At 40.0% G+C, this 20,818-nt stretch overlaps 1 protein-coding gene across 1 annotated transcript; it reads right to left on the bottom strand.

Moving 5' to 3' along the window:
* Window positions 1-2,724: 2,724 nt before the first annotated feature.
* On the bottom strand, window positions 2,725-20,152 carry ATPsynbeta (ATP synthase, beta subunit). The gene is made up of 7 exons (XM_076187780.1): window positions 19,956-20,152; window positions 6,502-6,660; window positions 6,211-6,345; window positions 4,812-4,973; window positions 3,464-4,143; window positions 3,173-3,352; window positions 2,725-2,972 (listed from the first exon to the last, which is right to left on the bottom strand). The coding sequence occupies exons 1-7, from the start codon at window positions 20,071-20,073 to the stop codon at window positions 2,853-2,855; spliced, it is 1,554 nt and encodes a 517-aa protein (XP_076043895.1). The 5' UTR covers window positions 20,074-20,152; the 3' UTR covers window positions 2,725-2,852.
* Window positions 20,153-20,818: the final 666 nt, after the last annotated feature.

Raw genomic sequence — 20,818 nt, forward strand, 5'->3', positions numbered from 1 at the left:
TCTTCTTATCTCGTCGAGCATACTGGTTGAACAACTGGTTTCCATTCCAAACCCTACAAGAAGTTTGAAATTAAAAAATATATAAGCAGCATATATTTACATTTTTTTTACCCTTGCATCAGTTTAAGCTATCCTCAAGATTCTAGGTCCCGAAAGATGGTACATCATTCATATTAATCTACCACACATGATGCCTACATACCTTGGATTATTCTTATCATCAAGCATACTGGTTGAACTACTGGTTTTCATTCCAAACCCTAGAAAGTAGTAGTTTGAAATTTAAAAAATGTAGAAATAGCATATATACATATTTTTTTACCCTTGCATCAGTTTAAGCTATCCTCAAGATTCTAGGTCCCGAAAGATGGTCCATCATCCATAAAAGGTAATTAGTACCAAACATGGACCTTACATACCTTAAAGTATTTCCAAGTTGTAAGATCTGGACTGCTTGAAGTTTCTATTCCAAATTCTAGAAAAAGTTTGAATATTAGAAAATGCACACGCACAGTGTCATCATCACCTTCCATCATATTATCAGTTTAAGTTTTCCTCAAGATTTTAGGTCCCGAAAGATGGTACATCATTTGTTAATCTCCTACCAGACATGATGCTTACATACCTTACATCATTTTCATCTTGCCAAGCATCATGCATTAAGTTAATGGTGGTATCACATTGGGCATTAACACCTTGGAAGATGTAGCTTTATTTCATCTGTTGCACATGGGTTGAACCATTTCAAGTTAGACCAAGTTCCTAAACAAGGTAAAGAATAATTATTAGTGCTCCCCAAAATATATACCTACATTTTCTAGCATTTGTTCCAGTTTTCCTCATGACTAGGTCCTGATATGGTATACTTCACAAGACAAGCAAAGTACCAAACTAAAACCACACCTGTTTTGAACTCCCTATGCTGGCAGAATTTCTTGAACAAATCTTTCTTCCTTGTAACTTTAAAAGGAAAAATGTTTGCACATAATTCAAAATTTCATGAAGAAAAACAATAGTCTCATGGGATATTTCTCCCCTTTATATGGAAGTATATTCCCATTTCACATCTTTGCACCTCTACAGTATCCAATCTTATTTCCCTACTTCCTCCTCTAAAGGTATGGTTACACTAGTTGACAAAAGCTTGCAGTCCAATTTTGGCATTCGTTCATCCAATATTAAGTGGTTACACACAAGCCCAGCCTACTTTGGAGAAATTCTCACCAATCGCAAAAGGAGCTACTGTAAGCCCCACTATCCAGAATGAGGAATCCCATTGGCAGAGCCAATGCCTATGCCACTTTCTCAAGTATTTTATCCCAAATAACTGACTCGTGATCTTAAAATGCATACTTGATCTTTGCACATCTTAAACACAGATTATCAAGCACTAGGCAAAAATATACTTGCCAACCATATAAAATGGTAATTGAAGGGCTGATTCAGAGTATTATTTCTTAATATAGTTGGGATGCCTTGCATCCAAAAGCCTCTCCTGTGGCATCTTTATTGGAGCATGGTCTACTGGAAAAATGTAGATATCAACCAAATGGTGAGTAGTTTGTGCAAGAAAAATTACCAACATTTACATTCAGCAGTATTCAAATGACTAATTTATGTAAATATAAATTCAAAAATTATTTCCTACCTAAAGATAACTTTACATTAAATAAAGTCTTATTACTGAAACAATTTTATATTTTCTTTGTCAAATATGAACCGTTACCATACCTTCAGTTTCTTTTCCTTGGATCTCTTCCGAGGTGTGGACTAACGGTATTGCATTGAGTGTCCCTGGGCTTCAATACCAACCACAATCCTCCAGCACTGGATGAAATCCATTCCCCAACTAAATCTAAAATCTGTCCACTAATGTAACCATACCTTAAGGATACAAAGTCTACACAATGCTTCCACAAATGGGTTCTTCAGTTAATATTTGGTTTACCTCAATTTCATGTGGCATTGCCCCTGCTCATCCACTCTATACACAAAGGCCAGAACACCCACTCTATATACATATCCTGGACAAAACCAAATTTTACTTTCCATGTTCCAAATCTTGAGGCAGGTCCCTAATGCTGCATTACACCCAGGAGAGTCCTTGTACATACATCTTTATTTATGGTTACTAGTGGCTCTAGAGCTGAATAAGATGGATTTTACTAAACTTGTATAACCTTCCATTACAAATTCTAACCTCCATTACTTTAATGTCCTGCAGCACATTTCCAGGATCCATTAGACGATACATATACTAAAGGCTCCTTTCCCACAAGGAAAAAGGCACAAACCACTCCTACCCATCCCTCACATCTTGGCACTTCCTGGATGACTGGTTATCCCTGCATCCTATTCACTGCCTTGGGTCAGAAGCAGTGTCCCAAGACACAGCAACCCCCCACCCCTCTCTACATCCCTTCATGCAGAAAAGAAGTCAGGGAGAATCCCTTCTGGCTGCATTAATTCACTTCTCATACTCCATCAGCCCCCATTCCCAACCCCCTCATGCATCACAGCATCATCCATACACAACCCTTCTTCATTCACCCCTATCTTCTGTCCTCCCATCCTTCCTCTTTCATAATGCCCCTTTTACCCCATCCATCCATCTCATCCTAGGATGTCCCTTCATATTCACCACTTCCACACCTTTTACTAATCTTTCTTCACTCACTTTCCATGTGTCCAAACCATCCCATTAGATGATAATCAAAGTAAAACAAACTTACATAATATTTATTCATATAAATTTACATTCATCCACTGGAATCTGTACATCAAGGATTTCTCCTATCTTGGGGCACATTTTGACATTGGTCACCAACAACTATATTACACTTTTAACCACTTCAATTCATCGATGCTGCAAGTTGATCTGCCTTTTCAACAACTTCTTCAATTCCTCCAACCATATAAAAGGCAGCCTCTGGTAGGTGATCATACGCACCATCCAAAATGTCCTTGAAGCCCTGCAAATCAGACCCACTTCATCACCTACAGTGCTTAAGTACATTTCAAATTGTACATACATTGACAGTCCCTTCATAAATATGCTGACCTAAGGAAACAGTATATACACCACTCCTCCAATCAGATTTGTGGGGTATACCAGTATTCTTATACCTAATAGCAGGTCTTTCAAACATTCAACAGAAACTAATATATTTACCTTGATCGTTTCTGGCAGCGATACAAACTTTCCAGCATGCCCAGTAAATACTTCTGCAACTTGGAAAGGCTGAGACAAGAATCTCTGGATCTTTCGTGCACGGGCCACAGTGAGCTTGTCCTCTTCAGACAATTCATCCATACCAAGGATGGCAATAATATCTTGAAGCGACTTGTAATCCTGAAATAACCATTGCACTCCAGTGAGTGGTCCCACATAACATGCAATCACGTTAATTAACTTGGCACAAGACTAGTTTAAGTTTAACTAGGCAAAAACCAATTCCCTTACCTGAAGAATCTTTTGTACTGCTCTGGCAACTTCATAATGGTGGCCACCAATGATGTTGGGATCCATGATACGTGATGTTGAATCCAAAGGATCCACAGCTGGGTAGATACCCAGTTCAGCAATACCACGAGACAGTACAGTGGTGGCGTCTAAATGGGCAAAGGTTGTGGCTGGGGCAGGATCAGTCAAGTCATCAGCAGGCACATAGATGGCCTGCACTGATGTAATTGATCCCTTCCTTGTTGTGGTGATGCGTTCCTGCATGCTACCCATGTCTGTGGCCAAGGTAGGTTGGTAACCCACAGCAGATGGAATACGGCCCAACAAAGCAGATACCTCTGAACCTGCCTGAGTGAATCTGAAGATATTGTCTATGAACAACAACACATCCTGTCCCTCCTGGTCACGGAAGTACTCGGCAACTGTTAGACCAGTCAAAGCCACACGAGCACGAGCACCTGGAGGCTCATTCATTTGCCCATACACCAGGGACACCTTGGAAGTGTCATCCTTAAGGGAAATGACACCAGATTCAATCATCTCGTGGTAGAGATCATTACCCTCACGGGTACGCTCTCCAACACCAGCAAATACAGAGTAACCACCATGAGCTTTGGCAACATTGTTAATGAGCTCCATGATGAGTACAGTTTTGCCAACACCTGCACCACCAAACAACCCTGAAAGGTTAAAAACAATTCAATATTACAAGTTTGAATATTTTCTATAATACACATATCTACTACAGGTATGAAAATTCAATCCACACCCTATCTTCACCACACTGCTCTGCTTTACTCAGTTTTCCTAATTCTCCCAACTTCCACCATCCAAATTTCCCCTTTATGCAATGGAACATTCACTCATGTCCACTGACCCCTTTCCCTTAAGCACACTCAATTTTTGCCAATTCACTAGTGTACGAAGGAAGGAGCCATTTTAGTGGACTGGCTATTCTATCAAGACAAAGATGGTGTCTAAAAGAGTCTACAGGACTGTTCATTTGTGCATAGCTTTTAGCAACATTGTTATTGATATCCGCCAAGAAAAATATTACATTGGTGTATCATAATTTACAAAATATTGCATTAATGCTAAAAAAAAAAAAAAAAAAAAATTACCCTGCCTGAACCCTCATTCCTTCAAACTGTGCAGTTTTTTTTGTTTTTTTTTATTCGTGTCACAACTAGCCTGGCAATGGTAAATCCACTCCCACCCATTTCATACCCACATACTCCACTACTCCCATTCACCACCTTTTCCTTGGCTCCTCTTCTGCACATTATACAAAGAACCAAATTTTTTATCACAAGGATCAAGTACATCACACAAACTATTGGCTACTTACCAATCTTTCCACCCTTGGAGTATGGGGCAAGAAGGTCCACCACCTTAATTCCAGTTACAAGGATCTCCTGCTCTACTGACATCTCTACAAACTCAGGTGCCTCAGCATGAATGGGTGCAAAGTGCTGAGTAGGAATTGGGCCACGCTCATCAATTGGTTCTCCTGCAAAATTGCACAAAAAATTAACATCTTCACTCCGGGGCATATCGCACATCTGGCAGCATTGGCTGCCCGACGTGCGATGTTGCGTCATAATCACATTATAAAAAATAAAGTCAGTGCTCAATCGTTCATTCTCTTTCACCCGTGTATTTTGATAACCATAGAAAATATGATGAAGCCAGTTTAGAGAGAATGGAAGTTACGTAGGTACGACTACAATAAATATAATCAAGATGCCGACGTCGGCATCATCGAGTACCCACTTGCTCCTCATGCCGCCTACGTAGGTGTCACCGTATGGAAGTGGTTAAGCAATGTCCAACATGTCACATCAGACATGTAAAAAATTGTCTGAAAATAAAGCATTATACAGCAAGTACTGTATACTAATGCTTTACCACAACATTGCTTTCCCTCCATTTCAATTTACAGCAATGTATAAAAAACATTGCTGTGGTAAGCAGTGGAGGAAAATTGTCCCACAATTATTCATCAATCTGTTTACCAAAGTCCTCTTCCACCTTGTAGGATGTAGCCTACCAATATATGCATCCACTCCCATCTATCAACCAAAGTTTCCCTCTCACCCTTGCTCCTCATGGATGAAGGGTCATCCTTGCCTCCTGCCCACTGTGGCCAGAGGCAAGATACACCACATCCACAGCAGGACCACTTCATTTACATGGCAGCCCTCCCTCATACCCTCGTGTAGAAATTAAAGACTGGGACCCACTGGGACATGAAAATCCATTCCCTAAACATAATCCCAACTTGCTCAAAGCCTATTTCACCCAATCCATTATATTCCTTGTCATCCCCCTCTAAGTTCATTCAATCCACCTCCGTTTTCCACATTAATATTTCTTCACTCGTTCTTTCCATGTGCCCAATCCCAATTTTCTTTCATAAGCACATTTGTCATCTATTCCTCCTCCCTTTATTTCTCACTATCCAGCCTTGCAACTCCCACCACTGCCCAGACACTCCATTTCATCACTTAAGCTTCTCATTTCTGCCTCAAATTCCAAGTCTCCACCCCAGTGTTTATGTTGTTACCCCTTCATCCCTCTCCAGATGCCTATTTCTGGTAACACTTCAATCCCCTGCAGTATTGGGAAAATAGAAATCTGCCTAATTCCTAGAAGTCATAAAAGGTGACAAAAGGGGACAGAAGGCTGGAACTACACATCCTGTGAAGTTGAGAAGTATTCATGAAAGATTTAAACATAATACGTACCAATGACATTAATGATACGTCCCAGAGTGGCAGGTCCAACTGGGATTGAGATTGGACTTCCTGTATCGATGACATCATTGCCACGCACTAAACCCTCTGTACCATCCATGGCAATGGTGCGCACAGTGTTTTCACCTGAAAAATTGTTATGTCAGCATTTCACATACACAATTGAAAACTTAATATTACATTATCCTCAGGAAGCATAAATCAGCATAATTACTAAGTCCCGCCAAATTGTTGTCATCACAGTACCGTTGAAAAAAACTACACTCGAAAATAAAAACTCACCAAGATGTTGCGCAACCTCCAAGACTAGCCTGGGGGAGCGATCCGTAACTTCAAGGGCATTAAGAATGGGTGGCAGCTCGCCATCAAACTGAACATCAACAACAGCACCAATTACAGCTACAATCTTACCAGCGTCAACCTGTGCAGCATAATTACGGTCTGAAAATTAAACAAAACTGTCAAATTGAATAAAAACTCCAGTTACCCCCTCAATCCCATCAACCAGCATGGTCATTTTTCTCATTTCAAACTCCTAGCATACTTTGCTCTTTCCACCACTTTTTATTTTCCCATAATCACCCAAAACTAGTTCTCAAAAATCTACACAACTACTAACCTCTTCAATATGATGACACCTATGTAGGTGCAAGTGGGTATACAAGGATGCCAGTGTCTGCATCTTTATTATATTTTGTAGTTGTAGCCGACCCCCGAATTCAGTGAATTGGCTTGATCACATGAAAGAACAAGTAATAGAGCAGCGACTTCATGATTTATAACAAGTTGTGTGATGCATCATACATAGACATCCAATGCTGCCCGTGAGAATCTGACTTACTGAAGATGTTTAACTTTTATCGCACCCACCAACATCCTTTTCTCCAGTGCACCATCACCCACCTTCTCCCTACAACTCAATTATTCCTCCAGTCTCCCAAATCCATATCTATCCAATTCCTATGCATTAGCAACTTCCCACATGGACAATTTTTTTATACTACAGCTATAAAACTTGTAGCTCCCATCCAGATACCTATCTTTGCTATACTAACCATCAAGGACTATATGAATGGATGGCCAAGAAGAGTAGTCTATATTTATGCAATTGCTGTACAGAGAAAAGGAGCAATGCTCATAGGCTCCTGTCTCTTCCTCCCTCTCCCCTAGGGAGCGAGTGGGCAAGTGCGTGTGATCTGCAATTAATCAATCTATTGCCATCTGTCTCTTGCAGGAGACCAACAGTCCCAAGTAACAAAGGCTCCAGGTCAGTCCCATAAGTCATTAATGGAAGAAAGTGTTTTTGTCATGGAACAGTGTAGGGGTAGTGTTTTGTTGTGAAACAGTGTGTGTGTGGGGGGGGGGGGGTAGTGTAATACAAAGTGCTTCATATGAGCAGTATGTGGGGGTAGTGTAATACAAAGTGCTTCATATGAGCAGTATGTGGGGGTAGTGTAATACAAAGTGCTTCACATGTGCAAATCCATGACCAGAACAATGTCATATGGGAACACCTTCAGAGAAGCAATCACAAGATGTACGCAATACCATAATTATATGTTCAAGTTTAAAAAATCACAATGAAAAACTTCCACACCATGCATGAACACCCTCCCAGACGCCAAGGAATACACATGTAAATGACATTGATGAAGGTGTAGAATGTTACATGAACTTCTTTGCAGACAATGCAAAACTTCGAAAAGAATGGAAAGATTGTGAATCTCTACAGACCTGGAAAAAGTTTGGAAATGAAGTCTTAAGTTAACTTCAATATTAAGAAATGTAGTATAAGGGAATTGAGGGGAAAAAAACATGACAAAATAAAATCCATGCAAATGAAGTAAAAGAAAGTTGGTTCCAAAAAGGACCTAGGAGTAATCAAAGACATGTCCAGACAGATAAACAAAATAGAGAAACTTACAATTTATCAAGACCAATAAAGACGTTAAATTAGTCAAGGAAATCTTCGACATATAGGACTTGATAGAAAAAAACTCGAAAAGGACAGTTATAGATGATCTGAAAAACAGTTTTCCACCCACAGTGGTGGATGTCTGGAACAAATTGAACGAAGCAATAGTGCGAGAACAGCATCCAGGAATTCAACTTTAAAAAATAGATATTACAACATAAAAATGGGTCATGAGCATAGCTCCCATTCCTGCACAATACAACTAGGTAAATACACACAAGCAAACACCAAGATTACTACATAAAATTCAAGCTCCTGAAACTCATTAAAAGTGGAATGTCTCGGTGTTACATTAACAGGATACCTAGGTTGGTCCACTATTATCTGCTGACGGTCAAGGTCAACTTGAATATTCAAATGAAGGAATGTGTAATATCTTAAACAATTATTTTAGCTCAGTATTCGTAAACTAAACACCTCAAAGTGAACTCCAAACTGAAACCTGTGGAAAGTCTAGGGTAAACTTACTCACTACGGTAAATAAAAAATTAAAAAAATTAAAAGGTGTATAGATAAACTAAGTTAATAAAACACCAGGGCCTGATGGTTGGCATCCAAGAATCTTAAAGGAAATGAAAAATGAGATTGTTGTTCCATTAGATATTATTTTCAAGAAATCCATCATATCCGGAGATGTCCCAAGAGAATGGAAGCTAGCTTAACGTTACCCCCATATAAAAAAAAAGGTGACAAAAAAGAAACCAAATAACTATAGGCCTATAAGTGACTTCAATTGTAGGAAAAACAATGGAAACTATCATCAGAGATGCTATCGAACATCATTAAGAAAGTAACTGTTTGATAAATGATAGCCAGCATGGTTTCAGACGGAAACGTTCTTGCGTGACTAACTTGAATTCTACAACATAGTTATCTCGAATTATGACGAGAAACAATATAGATTTAATATATCTCGACTTTGCAAAAGCTTTTGATACCGACCCACACGAAAGACTACTTACTAAATTAGCTTTACACGGAATAAGTAGTAGCCTATTAGGTTGGACTAGTAATTGGTTGAATGGTCAAAAACAGAGTTGTTTTAAATGGAAAAACTTAGATGGAAAAATGTTACAAGTGGAGTTCCTCAGGGTTCCATTCTTGGGCCACTTCTATTCATAGTATATATAAATGATAAAGACCATGGACTAAAATCTACTGTTTCCAAATTTGCTGATACAAAACTCTGCGGAATGGCAAATCACTAACCAATTAGATATTCAAGAAGATTTAGATAAATTACAGCAATGGTCTGAAAAGTGGCTAATGAAATTTAACAAGTAAATGCAAGGTAATGCACATAGGTAAAAATAACAGTAAGTACGATTATAAGTTATTTGGAAATTCATTAACAAAAGTGGATAGTGAAAAAGATCTCGGCGTAATTATCAGTAATGACCTCAAATCATCCACGCAGTGTATTTCAGCCTCTGAGAAAGCAAATAAGATTCTAGGACTGATTGCACAATCTTTTGATTTCAAAAGTACATCACTCATTAACAAGCTATATAAATAGTTAGTTCGTCCACATTTGGAATATGCTGTTTCCGTTTGGTTACCAAATCTCATTAACCACTTCAGTACGGGACTTAAATCTCGCGGGCAGCAGCCAATGCCAGCCGTATGACGTAACGTAATAATATTCGCATCATAAAATATAGTCGCCGCTTATATCGATCGCTCTCTCTTTCACCCGCGAATTTTGAAAACCACAGAGAATGATATTCAGGGCGCATTTGGGAGAATGTAAAAACACAGGGGCGACTACAATAAATATAATCAAAATATAATCAAGACGCCGATATGGCAGCGTCGCAAATCCACTTGCTCCTCATGACGCCTACGTGTGCTGCACCGTATGGAAGGGGTTAAAGACATTGACAGATTGAAAAAAGTACAATGGCGAGCCACAAAACTGATTCCAAATATCAAAAATAAATCATACAAAAATCAACTAACATATGAATCCGTTTTCCCTAAAAAAGCGTAGACTCGGAGGTGACTTGATACAGGTCTTTAAAATTCCAAAGGGAATCGACATTAAAAGTGACAATTTTCACATTGAATGAGAATCAGACAAGAAACAATGGTCCCAAACTGTCCAGAAATAGATTCAATTTGGAAGTAGGTAGAAACAACTTTGCCAACCGTGTAGTTAATGAATGGAATAAACTTCCTGCACAGGTAGTGCAATGTAGTTCAGTTCGAAGCTTTAAGAATAATTTATATAAACACCTAAGCAAGATGCTGTATTGATTATAATTTATTTTATTTGTTTTTGTTTTGTTATTTGTGTTTGATTTTCATTTATTATTAGTTACATGTCAATTTATTATTTTCCATTTACCCGTTTGTTTATTTAACTATACCTATGCATTTATTTGCATTTTTTTGTTATTTACATTAGTTTTTAATTTATCATTTGTATTTTATTTGTTATTTACATTAGTTTTTAATTTATCATTTTATTATGACTTTTTTTTCGCATCCGACCTTGATATGGACCAAAAGGTCTCCTGTCGGCATGCTCCGCCTTTGTAATCCTTTGTAAATGGGAAAGGGAGTGCTTGTGGATACCAGAGATGTTACATTACAGCATAGAGAGTATTGAAGTAAAATGGAAGATGACAGGACAGAGAATCACCTTGGCAGTGGAGCAGTGAACAGTAACGAAAATATGTACTCGGAGCCATCTATCAGTACAATAGTGAAACATCAAGTAAATACGAGCTTCAGATAGCCTCTGGTTTTTTTATTTTAGATAGCGGCAATGCAGGACATTTTTCTGGATTCAGTGGGTACGAGAAAAGACTTAAGTAGAATTATACAGAGGGAGATGAGACTTGATGTAATCATAGAAGTAAGAGACTAACGATCGACTTAAAAGTAAATAGGTGCACTAAAATAAGAACTAGCATTTAAAATGTGAGAATGATACCACTAATCGTGTGACCATAAAGAGGTTACACATACCAAAAGCTTTCCCACCCACCCACAAGGGAGGTAGGAGGAAAACTCACCCATTCCATCCCCAACATACTCTCCCTGCACCTTGCCCATTGCCCTGGGTGAGAGGCAGTGTTGCAAGACTGCACATCCACAGCAACGCTACTTCATTAAATTGGCGACTCCCTTTCTCTGTCCCCTCATACAAAAAAGACTGAGAAATCCCTTCAGCCGGCATCAATTTATTTCTCACACTCCTTCACCCCCCCCCCACTCACGCATCAGCATTATCCATACACAACCATTCTCTATTTGCCCCTATCTTGTCCTTTCCCATCCTTCCTCAGACATTCCCTTCTTTCCTAATCCCTTTCACCCCATCCACTTCATCCTAGGTCGCCCTCATGTTCACTCCTTCCACACCTCTTTACCATGTCTTTCTTCACTTGTTTTTCTCATGTATCCAAACCATCCCAATACTAAATCAACCCTATCTCTCAACTCCTGTTCTCTTCCTCACTATCCAGCCTAGTGACCCTCTTCACTTCTCAGGCACCTCATCTCGCATGCAAACTCTTCCTCTTATGTTCCATGTTTCTGCTTAATTTCTAGTCTCTCCCTTAATACTCGCTTCCAGTCTGCTGCCACTTGCTCCCCTTTTACATCTCAATACCTTACTTACCCACATTTATCTTCAACTTCTTTTGTACACCTTCCCAAACTGTCACTAACTTCCTTAATCTTTCCTCTGATCCTGCTACAAGTGCAGTGTCTGGGGTATTGGCTGCATGTTACTGTGGCTTAAGTTGCATGCAGTTGATATTTTAGGGTCTATACGTAGTGCCCCTACAGACCAGAGCCACAAAATTTTGTGATATAGGAAATCTGTCAATAGAGAAATGAGGATACTTTATTATACTGCAGCTGTCCCTCCATTATGCTGTTCCCCCACCCCTTGTTACTGTCCTGTACCCTTTCTCCGAATACATGTATTTTTTCACCTAACCCTGTGGAGGGGAAAAAAATTCTGCCAAGGCTTCCCACTCGAGTCGTACAAAAAAAGGGTATGGGGGATAGGACTTGGCATCCTTCTCCTTGTAGCCCCAAAAGGATTCCTAAAAAAAGTAAAGGCATAGCATGGTCTAGTTTTCCAACCAATACCCTAAGGTTTGGGTCATTTAATGTGCATGGATGTGGTACAGATGAGTAAAAGGGCAGAGATAGGCAGTATGAGAAGAAAGATGGATGTGTTGGCTTTGAGTGACACTGAGGGAGGGGCGAGTGAGTTTGGGAGTGTAGTTGGGAGGTTCTCAGGAGTGACGAGAGCATGGAGTGGAAGGTTTCTTCATGGTTAATGTGGATGAAGGTGAAGCTGTGAAGGGAGATGTGGGTTTTTGCAAGTACATACAGGCCTGGTAGCGAGAAGAGTGTAGGGGAAAGAGGCTTTTTGGATGGATTTAAATGAGTGCATAGAGGGATTAGGGAGAAACGTTAATATAGTTGTATTGGGAGACCTTAATGCTAGGGTAGGAAATAACCCAATAGTGTGGTTGGGAAGTGTGAAGTTCCAGAAAAAATCATAGTGGAGAGTTGATGTCTAGAAGTGTTGATAGCAAATAGTGTTTAGGAAGAAAGTCAAGCATAAATACTCATGGAAGAGGGTGGTGGATGGAAGGGTGATAGTGTTTTAATGGATTATATAATGGTAACCAGGAGTTTAGTAGGAAGAGTTAAGGATATACATGTTCTGAGGGGAAAGTGGGGAATATCAGATTTCTTGGAAGGAAAGTCAAGGGTGGAAGACAGATGGAGAAAGGAAAAGGATGGAAAATGTTAGAGTGAACTGCTTAAATGAGAGAAAAGGAGTACAAGAAGCTGGGAGAGGAGTGGGAGGGAGTGAAGGATAGAATAGAAATAGGAGTGGAGGAGGAACAGGGATGGGAGGAAACAGAAGGAAAGGTAGCGAGTGATGGGATGAGGAAGTAAAGAAGGTTGTAGAAGAGAATACAGCTTTCACAATTTGGTTACAAAATAGGACAAGGGAATCATAAGAGGTACAAAGAAAAGAAGCAAAGCACGAGATAAAGGAGGCAAAAGAGCAATGTGAAATGGGGGCAAGATTACAACATTTGAGTAAAAAAATGTTTTGGAAAGAAATTGAGATGAAGAGGAGGCAAATCAAGTAAAAAAGGTAAAAGGTGCAGATGGAGAGATAACTGAAGAGAAGGCAGCAAGTGTAAGACAGGCAGAGTATTTTAGAGTTGCTAAATGTAGGATAGGGAAAGAGGCAGTTGCAGTGGGCAGTGCTAAGAAAATTACCGTGATGAGTGAGGACAACGGAGAAATAAGGAAAGATGAAGTGAAGGCAGTTAAGATGAGAGCAGGTAAGGCACCTGGGTAGGACGGAGGTCATGCATAAGGTCTTTTTAAAAAAAGGAGGCCAAGTGATAGTGGACTGGTTGGTGAGGTTATTTAATGTTTAAGAGAGGGTAGAGTGCCAGAGGACTGGAGGAGTGCCTATTTAGTTCCACTTTACAAGGGGAAAGGGGTGGTAGTAGTAGTTTCAGAGAGATTAGCTTGTTAAGTGTAGTTGGGAAGGCTTATGGGTCTTGACTGAGAGGATTAGGAGAGAAACAAGGAGTAACTGGTAAACAGCAGTGTGGGTTTAGGACAGGTAGGGGTTGCGTAGATCAGATTTTTTGAGGTAAGAAATTGCGAGCTTTAAGAAAAGGTAGGTTTTTTGGGCTTTTATGGATCTGGAAATGGCTTCCAACAGGGTAAACAGGAAGGCACTGTAAGAGGTATTGCAGATATATGGGATAAGAGAAATGCTTTTAACCACTTCACTACGGGACTTAAATCTCGCGTAATAATACTCGCATCATAAAATATAGTCACGGCTTATATCGATCGTTCTCCCTTTCACCCGTGAATTTTGAAAACCACAGAATGGGATTAAGAGCAGATTAGGGAGAATAAAAACAGGGGCGACTACAATAAATATAATCAAGACGATATGGCAGCATCGCGAATCCACTTGCTCCTCATGACGCCTACGTGTGCAGCACCGTATGGAAGGGGTTAAGAGCAGTCAAGAGTTTTGAGTTTTTACAAGAATAGTAAAGCTTGTGTTGGAATTAGATATGGAGATAAGTGTTTTGAGGTAAAGGTTGGACTCTGGCAGGTATGTGTTATGTCACCCTGGCTGTTCAATTTATACATGGATGGGGTGGTGCGAGGGGTAAATGCAAGGGTGGTGGGTCAGGGATTGGATTGTTAAAGAAAATGGAGAAAAGTGGGAGAAGCCAGTTGGGACCATGAAGATGTAAATGAACTAAGGCCATAAAAAAAAAAAAAAAAAAAAAAAAGTAGGATTTACAACTCAGAAATGAATGTAGGAGACCAAGAAAAAGAAGAGGTAATTTTCAAAGAAATAGTTCATCAACAAATGCAGAATGCTAAAGATGCAGTCAGTAAGGTGGTAATAATAATAATAATAATAATAATAATAATAATTAATAATTAATAATAATAATAATAATAATAATAATGGTAATAATAATAATAATAATAATAATAATAATAATAAAAAAATATCGGATCATTTTTTGGTGGAAGGTAAGCTGAGAGTGGAGGATAGATGGAGAAAGAGGAAAGGGACAAAAGGTAGGGAGGTTCTTAAGAGTGAACTCCTTGAATGAAACGGAGAAGGAGTACGAAAAGATGCTGAAGGAGTGGGAGGGAGTAAAGGATGGAGCAGAGATGGGTGTGGAGGAGGAATGGGGATGGTTCAAGGAGGGAGTCATAAAGTGTGCAAGGATGGTGTGTGGAACAAGAAGGACAGGGGGAAATAGAAGAAAGGGTAGTGAATGGTGGGATGAGGAAACAAAGAAGGTTGTAGAAAAGAAGAAGCAAGCTTTCACAGATTGGTTACAAAAGAGGACGAGGGAGTCATACGAGACGTACAAAGAAAAGAAAAGAGAAGTAAAGCAAAAGGTAAAGGAGGCAAAGAGGAGAGCAGATGTGAAATGGGGTAAGAGTATGACAGAAAATTTTGAACGTAATAAAAAGATGTTTTGGAAAGAAATTAAGAGAGGAAGAGGCGGCGAATCAAGTAGGGAAGAAAAGGTAAAAGGTGCAGATGGAGAGATGATAATGGAAGAGAAGGCAGTAAGGGGAAGATGGGCAGAATATTTTAGGGAGTTGCTAAATGTGAAGGAGGATAGGGAAGGAAAGATAGCTGCAGTGGGAAATGCGAAGAAAATGACCGTGATGAGTGAGGAGAATGAAGGAGAAATAAGGAAGGATGAGGTGAAGGCAGTTAAGATGATGAAAGCAGGCAAGGCACCTGGTCTGGATGGATGCCATGCAGAATGTCTGAAAAAGGGAGGTACAGTGATGGTGGACTGGTTGGTGAGGTTATTTAATGTTTGCTGGAGAGAGGGTAGAGTACCGGAGGACTGGAGAAGTGCCTGTATAGTTCCTCTTTACATGGGAAAAGGGGACAAATGTTTATGTAGTAGTCTCAGAGGGATTAGCTTGTTAAGTGTAGTAGGGAAGGCTTATGGGAGGATCTTGATTGAGAGGATTAGGAGAGGAACAGAAGGAGTAATTGGTGAGGAACAGTGTGGATTTAGGACAGGTAGAGGTTGTGTAGATCAGATCTTTGTGGTAAGATATGTGAGAAAGCTATAGGAAAGGGGAAGGATGTTTTTTGGGCTTTTATGGATCTGGAAAAGGCTTATGATAGGGTAGACAGAAAGGCAATGTGGGAGGTTATGCAGATTTATGGGATAGGAGGAAAGCTTTTGGGAGCTGTCAAGAGTATTTATGAGAGTAGTAGAGCTTGTGTCAGGATTAGAAATGGAGAGCGAGTGGTTTGAAGTAAAGGTGGGGCTTCGTCAAGGATGCGTTATGTTGCCCTGGCTCTTCAACTTATGCATGGATGGGGTGGTGCGAGAGGTGAATGCTAGGGTAGTGGGTCAGGGATTGGAGATGGTTAAAGAAAATGGAGAAAAGTGGGAGGTGAGCCAGCTGTCGTTTGTGGACAACACTGCTTGTGGCAGGGTCGGAGGAGGGATTGAGGAAGCTGGTGGCAGAGTTTGGGAGAGTATGTGATAGAAGAAAGCTAAAGATAAATGTGGGTAAAAGTAAGGTGATGAGATGCACAAGGGGTGAAAGTGGCAGTAGACTGGAAGTGAACATTAACCCCTTCCATACGGTGCCGCACACGTAGGCGTCATGGGGAGCGAGTGTATTCGCGAGGCTGCCATATTGGCGTCTTGATTATATTTATTGTAGTCGCCCCTGTGTTTTTACATTCTCTCAAATGTGCCCTGAATCCCATTCTGTGGTATTCAAAATTCGCGGGTGAAAGAGAGAACGATCGATATAAGCAGTGACTATATTTTATGATGAGAGTATTATTACGACACATCGTACGGCTGGCATTGGCTGCTGCCACTGAGATCTAAGTCCATGACGCCTACGTGTGCGGCACCGTATGGAAGGGGTTAAGGGAGAGCGACTGGAGGAAGTGGATAGTTTTAGATACTTGGGTGCAAGTGTAGCAGGAAAAGGTGGAATGAAGGTGGAGGTAGAATGTAGATTGAGAGAAGCGAGTAAATGCCTTGGTGGATTAAAGAGTAATGAGGAATAGACATTTAGGAATGGATGCGAAGAGGAGACTGTATGAAGGAGTGATTGTGCCAACAGCACTGTATGGGGCAGAAACGTGGAACATAAGAGAAGAAGGGAGAAGGAGTTTGAATGTGTTTGAGATGAGGTGTCTGAGAAGTATGGTGGGGGTTACTAGGCTGGATAGAGTGAGAAATGAGGAGAACAGGGGTGAAAAAGGAGCTGGGAGATAGGGTTGATGAAAGAATATTAGGATGGTTTGGACACATGGAAAGAATGAGTGAAGAAAGACTAGTAAAAGAGGTATGGAAGGCAGATGTGGAGGGAGTGAACATGAGGGACGTCCTAGGATGAGGTGGATGGATGGGGTGAAGGGGGCTTTGGGGAAGAGGGGAAGGTCTGTTGAGGAAGGAAGACAGGTGAGTGGAGAATGGTTGTATATGGATGATGCTGTGATTGCATGAGGAGGAATGGGTGGGGGTGAGGTAGTATGTGTGAGTAAATTTTGACAGCCCGAAGGGATTTCTCCCCGTCCTCTCCTTATATGCAAGGGGGGACGGAGAGGGGGGGGGGTCGCCGATTAAATGAAGCGGCCTTGCTGTGGATGTGCTTTGTCTTGCGACACTGCTTCTGACCCAGGGCGGTGGGCAAGGTGCAGGGATGACCCGTCATCCAGGAGGTGCTCAGATGAGAGGGAGGGTGGAGGGGTGTGGAGTGTATTTAGGGATGAAATGGGTGGGAGTGTTTTTATGCCTTTCCCTTTTTGGCTACCTCCCTTGAAAGGGGGAAAAAGCCTTGGTATATGTATGTATGTATATAAATTATACTGCATCAATGTAAAAGATTCTCTTGGTGGAAATAAAAAAAGTTGCTAAAACCAACTTAATGAAGTCACTGCTGTTAACCCCTTCCATACGGTGCCGCACACGTAGGCGTCATGGACTTAGATCTCGGTGGCAGCAGCCAATGCCAGCCGTACGACGTGTCGTAATAATACTCGCATCATAAAATATAGTCACCGCTTATATCGATCGTTCTCTCTTCACCCGTGAATTTTGATAACCATAGAAAATGCGATTACAAAAGAATTAGAAATAATGTCATTATGGAGGGGCGACTACAATAAATATAATCAAGACGCCGATATGGCAGCCTCGCGAATACACTCGCTCCCCATGACGCCTACGTGTGCGGCACCGTATGGAAGGGGTTAAATGATGCAACATTTGTTTTGATCTATGTGGAGGTCAAAGAATTTTAAAGATAAACTCATCTAACAACCTATGTGAAAGCCATCTAACAGACACTGATTGGGCTGGACACAACATGGCATCTATATTGTATCCTAGCATCTTCGTTCATTAGTAGATATGCTTGTAGCAAGGTTTTTTGCTATTTATTTCAGCCAAGAAAATTGCATACTACATTCATGCATTTTAATTTACAAAATATATAATTTTCTAATGTTATATTGCGTAGGTGTGCACAACTAAAATAATACCTACATATTAAAATATGCATCTATGAGGACACAAAAACAAAGGCACAAGCTTGTATTTTCAACAGGGCTATTTACCTCCAAGAAAAAAAAATTAAAAATCAGCAAGTGTGGAGCTGGTTGGTAAGGCCAATTTAATTCAAAATGTGTTCTCACAGCTAAAATCATCAACTTGTGAAGACATGATAAATGAAAGCGATATAAAATTCCATGTTAAAATCACTGCTGAGCAGGAAGAAAGACTTGTAGGCAGACTACATTATTCTACTACCCATCAGCACTTACCAGTGCCAGTGGAGTGCCTCAAGGATCAGTGCTGGGTCCCCTGTTTGTGTTTAATAATTATCTCCTGGATACAGTTATGCATAGAAGAATGCAGACAATACAAAGTATTCAGGAAAATTGCTAATAAGGACGGTGACAAGCTTCAGGACTTAGATGAACTACAAAAATGGTTTGAAAGATGGATGCTCAACTTCTACTACTAAAAGCACTGTATACTGCCCAGGTGCTGCCTCACCTGGAGTATGCAAACAAGATCTGTAGAGGCAATATATGTGGAACACATCTTGCAACATGAATGGTACCACAACTAAAGACTCATGAAGACAAACATGAACTGTATATATTAGCCTACAGATGATCAAGAGTCCATCAGATTGAGGTGTAGAAGACCATTTCCCAGAAGGATGACCCAGATTGAAAAGTTCATGATTAGGGCTCAACAAATTATATACATTTTCAAATCTGATTACCTGGAACAACTTACTGGAGTTTGTAGTCAATGTAGTCTGTAGTAAAATTTGAGAAACTAAGTATGGAAATACCAGGAAGAGAAATTTGACTAAGGCACAAATAACCACCACGGCTACCTTATGTCCAAAGTACCAACGTCAACCAGGCCAAGTCACAGGCAACCTTTTTAACCATCCAAATATTAATCACAGTGCAGGTTTACCAACCAATATCCCCCCAAATCAAGGTCAAAATTACCATAAAAAATGACTTGGTTGAGGGTTACCCATATACCCAAAATTTTAACCAATCTATAACAGGCAAGCCACAGGATACACGGTCACTGTGCAATCTTTCGGTTCCCTTATTTATTCTTCAACGTCAATTAAGTACTTCTACGGATATATTAGGGCAAATTACTAAATGAATCAAGTTATGTGGTTAATCTACAATGTCAGTATGTCTCCCATTCCATGACCTTTCTCCTAACCGGTCACCTCTCGACCAGCTGGAGGCTGGGTAATGGCCTACTCTCGTGACCGCACACATTACGGGTCTTTATGGCATTATGCTATGGCGCAGCTTCCTGTAAATCTGAAGGTATTTTAATAAATTACCATAACGAACTAAAAGGAAATCCACCGAGGTTTCAACCTACATGTTATTTATGTGGTAAATTTCCGGGAGCCAAGCATGTCGCCGGACTTAATATCAGTGCGACAGCATCATCAATGAAATCCCTACATATACACGATAAATAAACGCCTGGCAAAAATACCGGTACATACAATCATTTCAAATACATGGTGATAATTTGCCAAACGGAATAACTTATTTACAGCCGGCTAGGGCAGACATCACTTGTACACCACCGCCATTTTCACCGGCTTCGGCCTATGGACAAATATAAATTTCACGTTAACACAACCTTAATTTGCTACTTACGAGCAGTATATAATGCTGGAAGAGTTTTGGTGGTTCCATTTTGAAGGATGCGGCTACTAGCTGCTGGTGCTACAGCCTTCAGTGCAGCAGAACAGGCAGTTCTTGTAATTCCCAACATTGTACCAGTCCGGTGGATCGACGGCACTACCTCCTACGGGTATAGCAGTCAATGCCTGAGGATTCGGTAATACTCGGGAACAGTCGGTATACGATCAATTATTGCCAAGAGTTGCAATATTTTAAATTATTTTATGAAACAGTACTAAGATTACCTTTTGAAAACAAAATTCTCAATATTGTGCTAAAAATATATTATCATTATGGTAGAATAGCATAAGGTTTTTGCTTTAATTTGGGTGAAAACTTTATACGAAAGTTTCTATAACAGTTTTACACATCTATATCTGACCTAGACTAGACTAGACTATATCTAACATATACTATTTTTCCAGTTACAACAGGTTTACTAAAATTATTTATTTATTCGCCATTTACTTATAACTTGCATAATTTTGTTTAATATTACAAAATATTATAGTCACCACAAACTTACATGCTCACGCCATCTATTAACGAGTTAGATTACTTAAGAAAGAAAACGATAAAGAGCTATAGATGTAAATCTATCTCCAAATGTTCACGAATATCTTGCTAATGCAAAATAGTCTCCGGTGAAACACGCCTATATGTTTCATATTCTATAATAGTGTGATAACGCATGCATCTTGACTTTCATCTACGTTGTATGTATTTTGCATATTTTAGCACTGGCTGAAATGTGGATATTAAGCACATGTACTTGCAAGACATTATTTTTTACGAAAAAATATATTCAGAAAAGTATGATGACAGAAGGCAAACTT

Source organism: Oratosquilla oratoria, chromosome 7 (assembly GCF_046742065.1).
Source record: "Oratosquilla oratoria isolate Oo_2021 chromosome 7, ASM4674206v1, whole genome shotgun sequence".
NCBI classification, from domain to species: Eukaryota; Metazoa; Arthropoda; class Malacostraca; order Stomatopoda; family Squillidae; genus Oratosquilla; species Oratosquilla oratoria.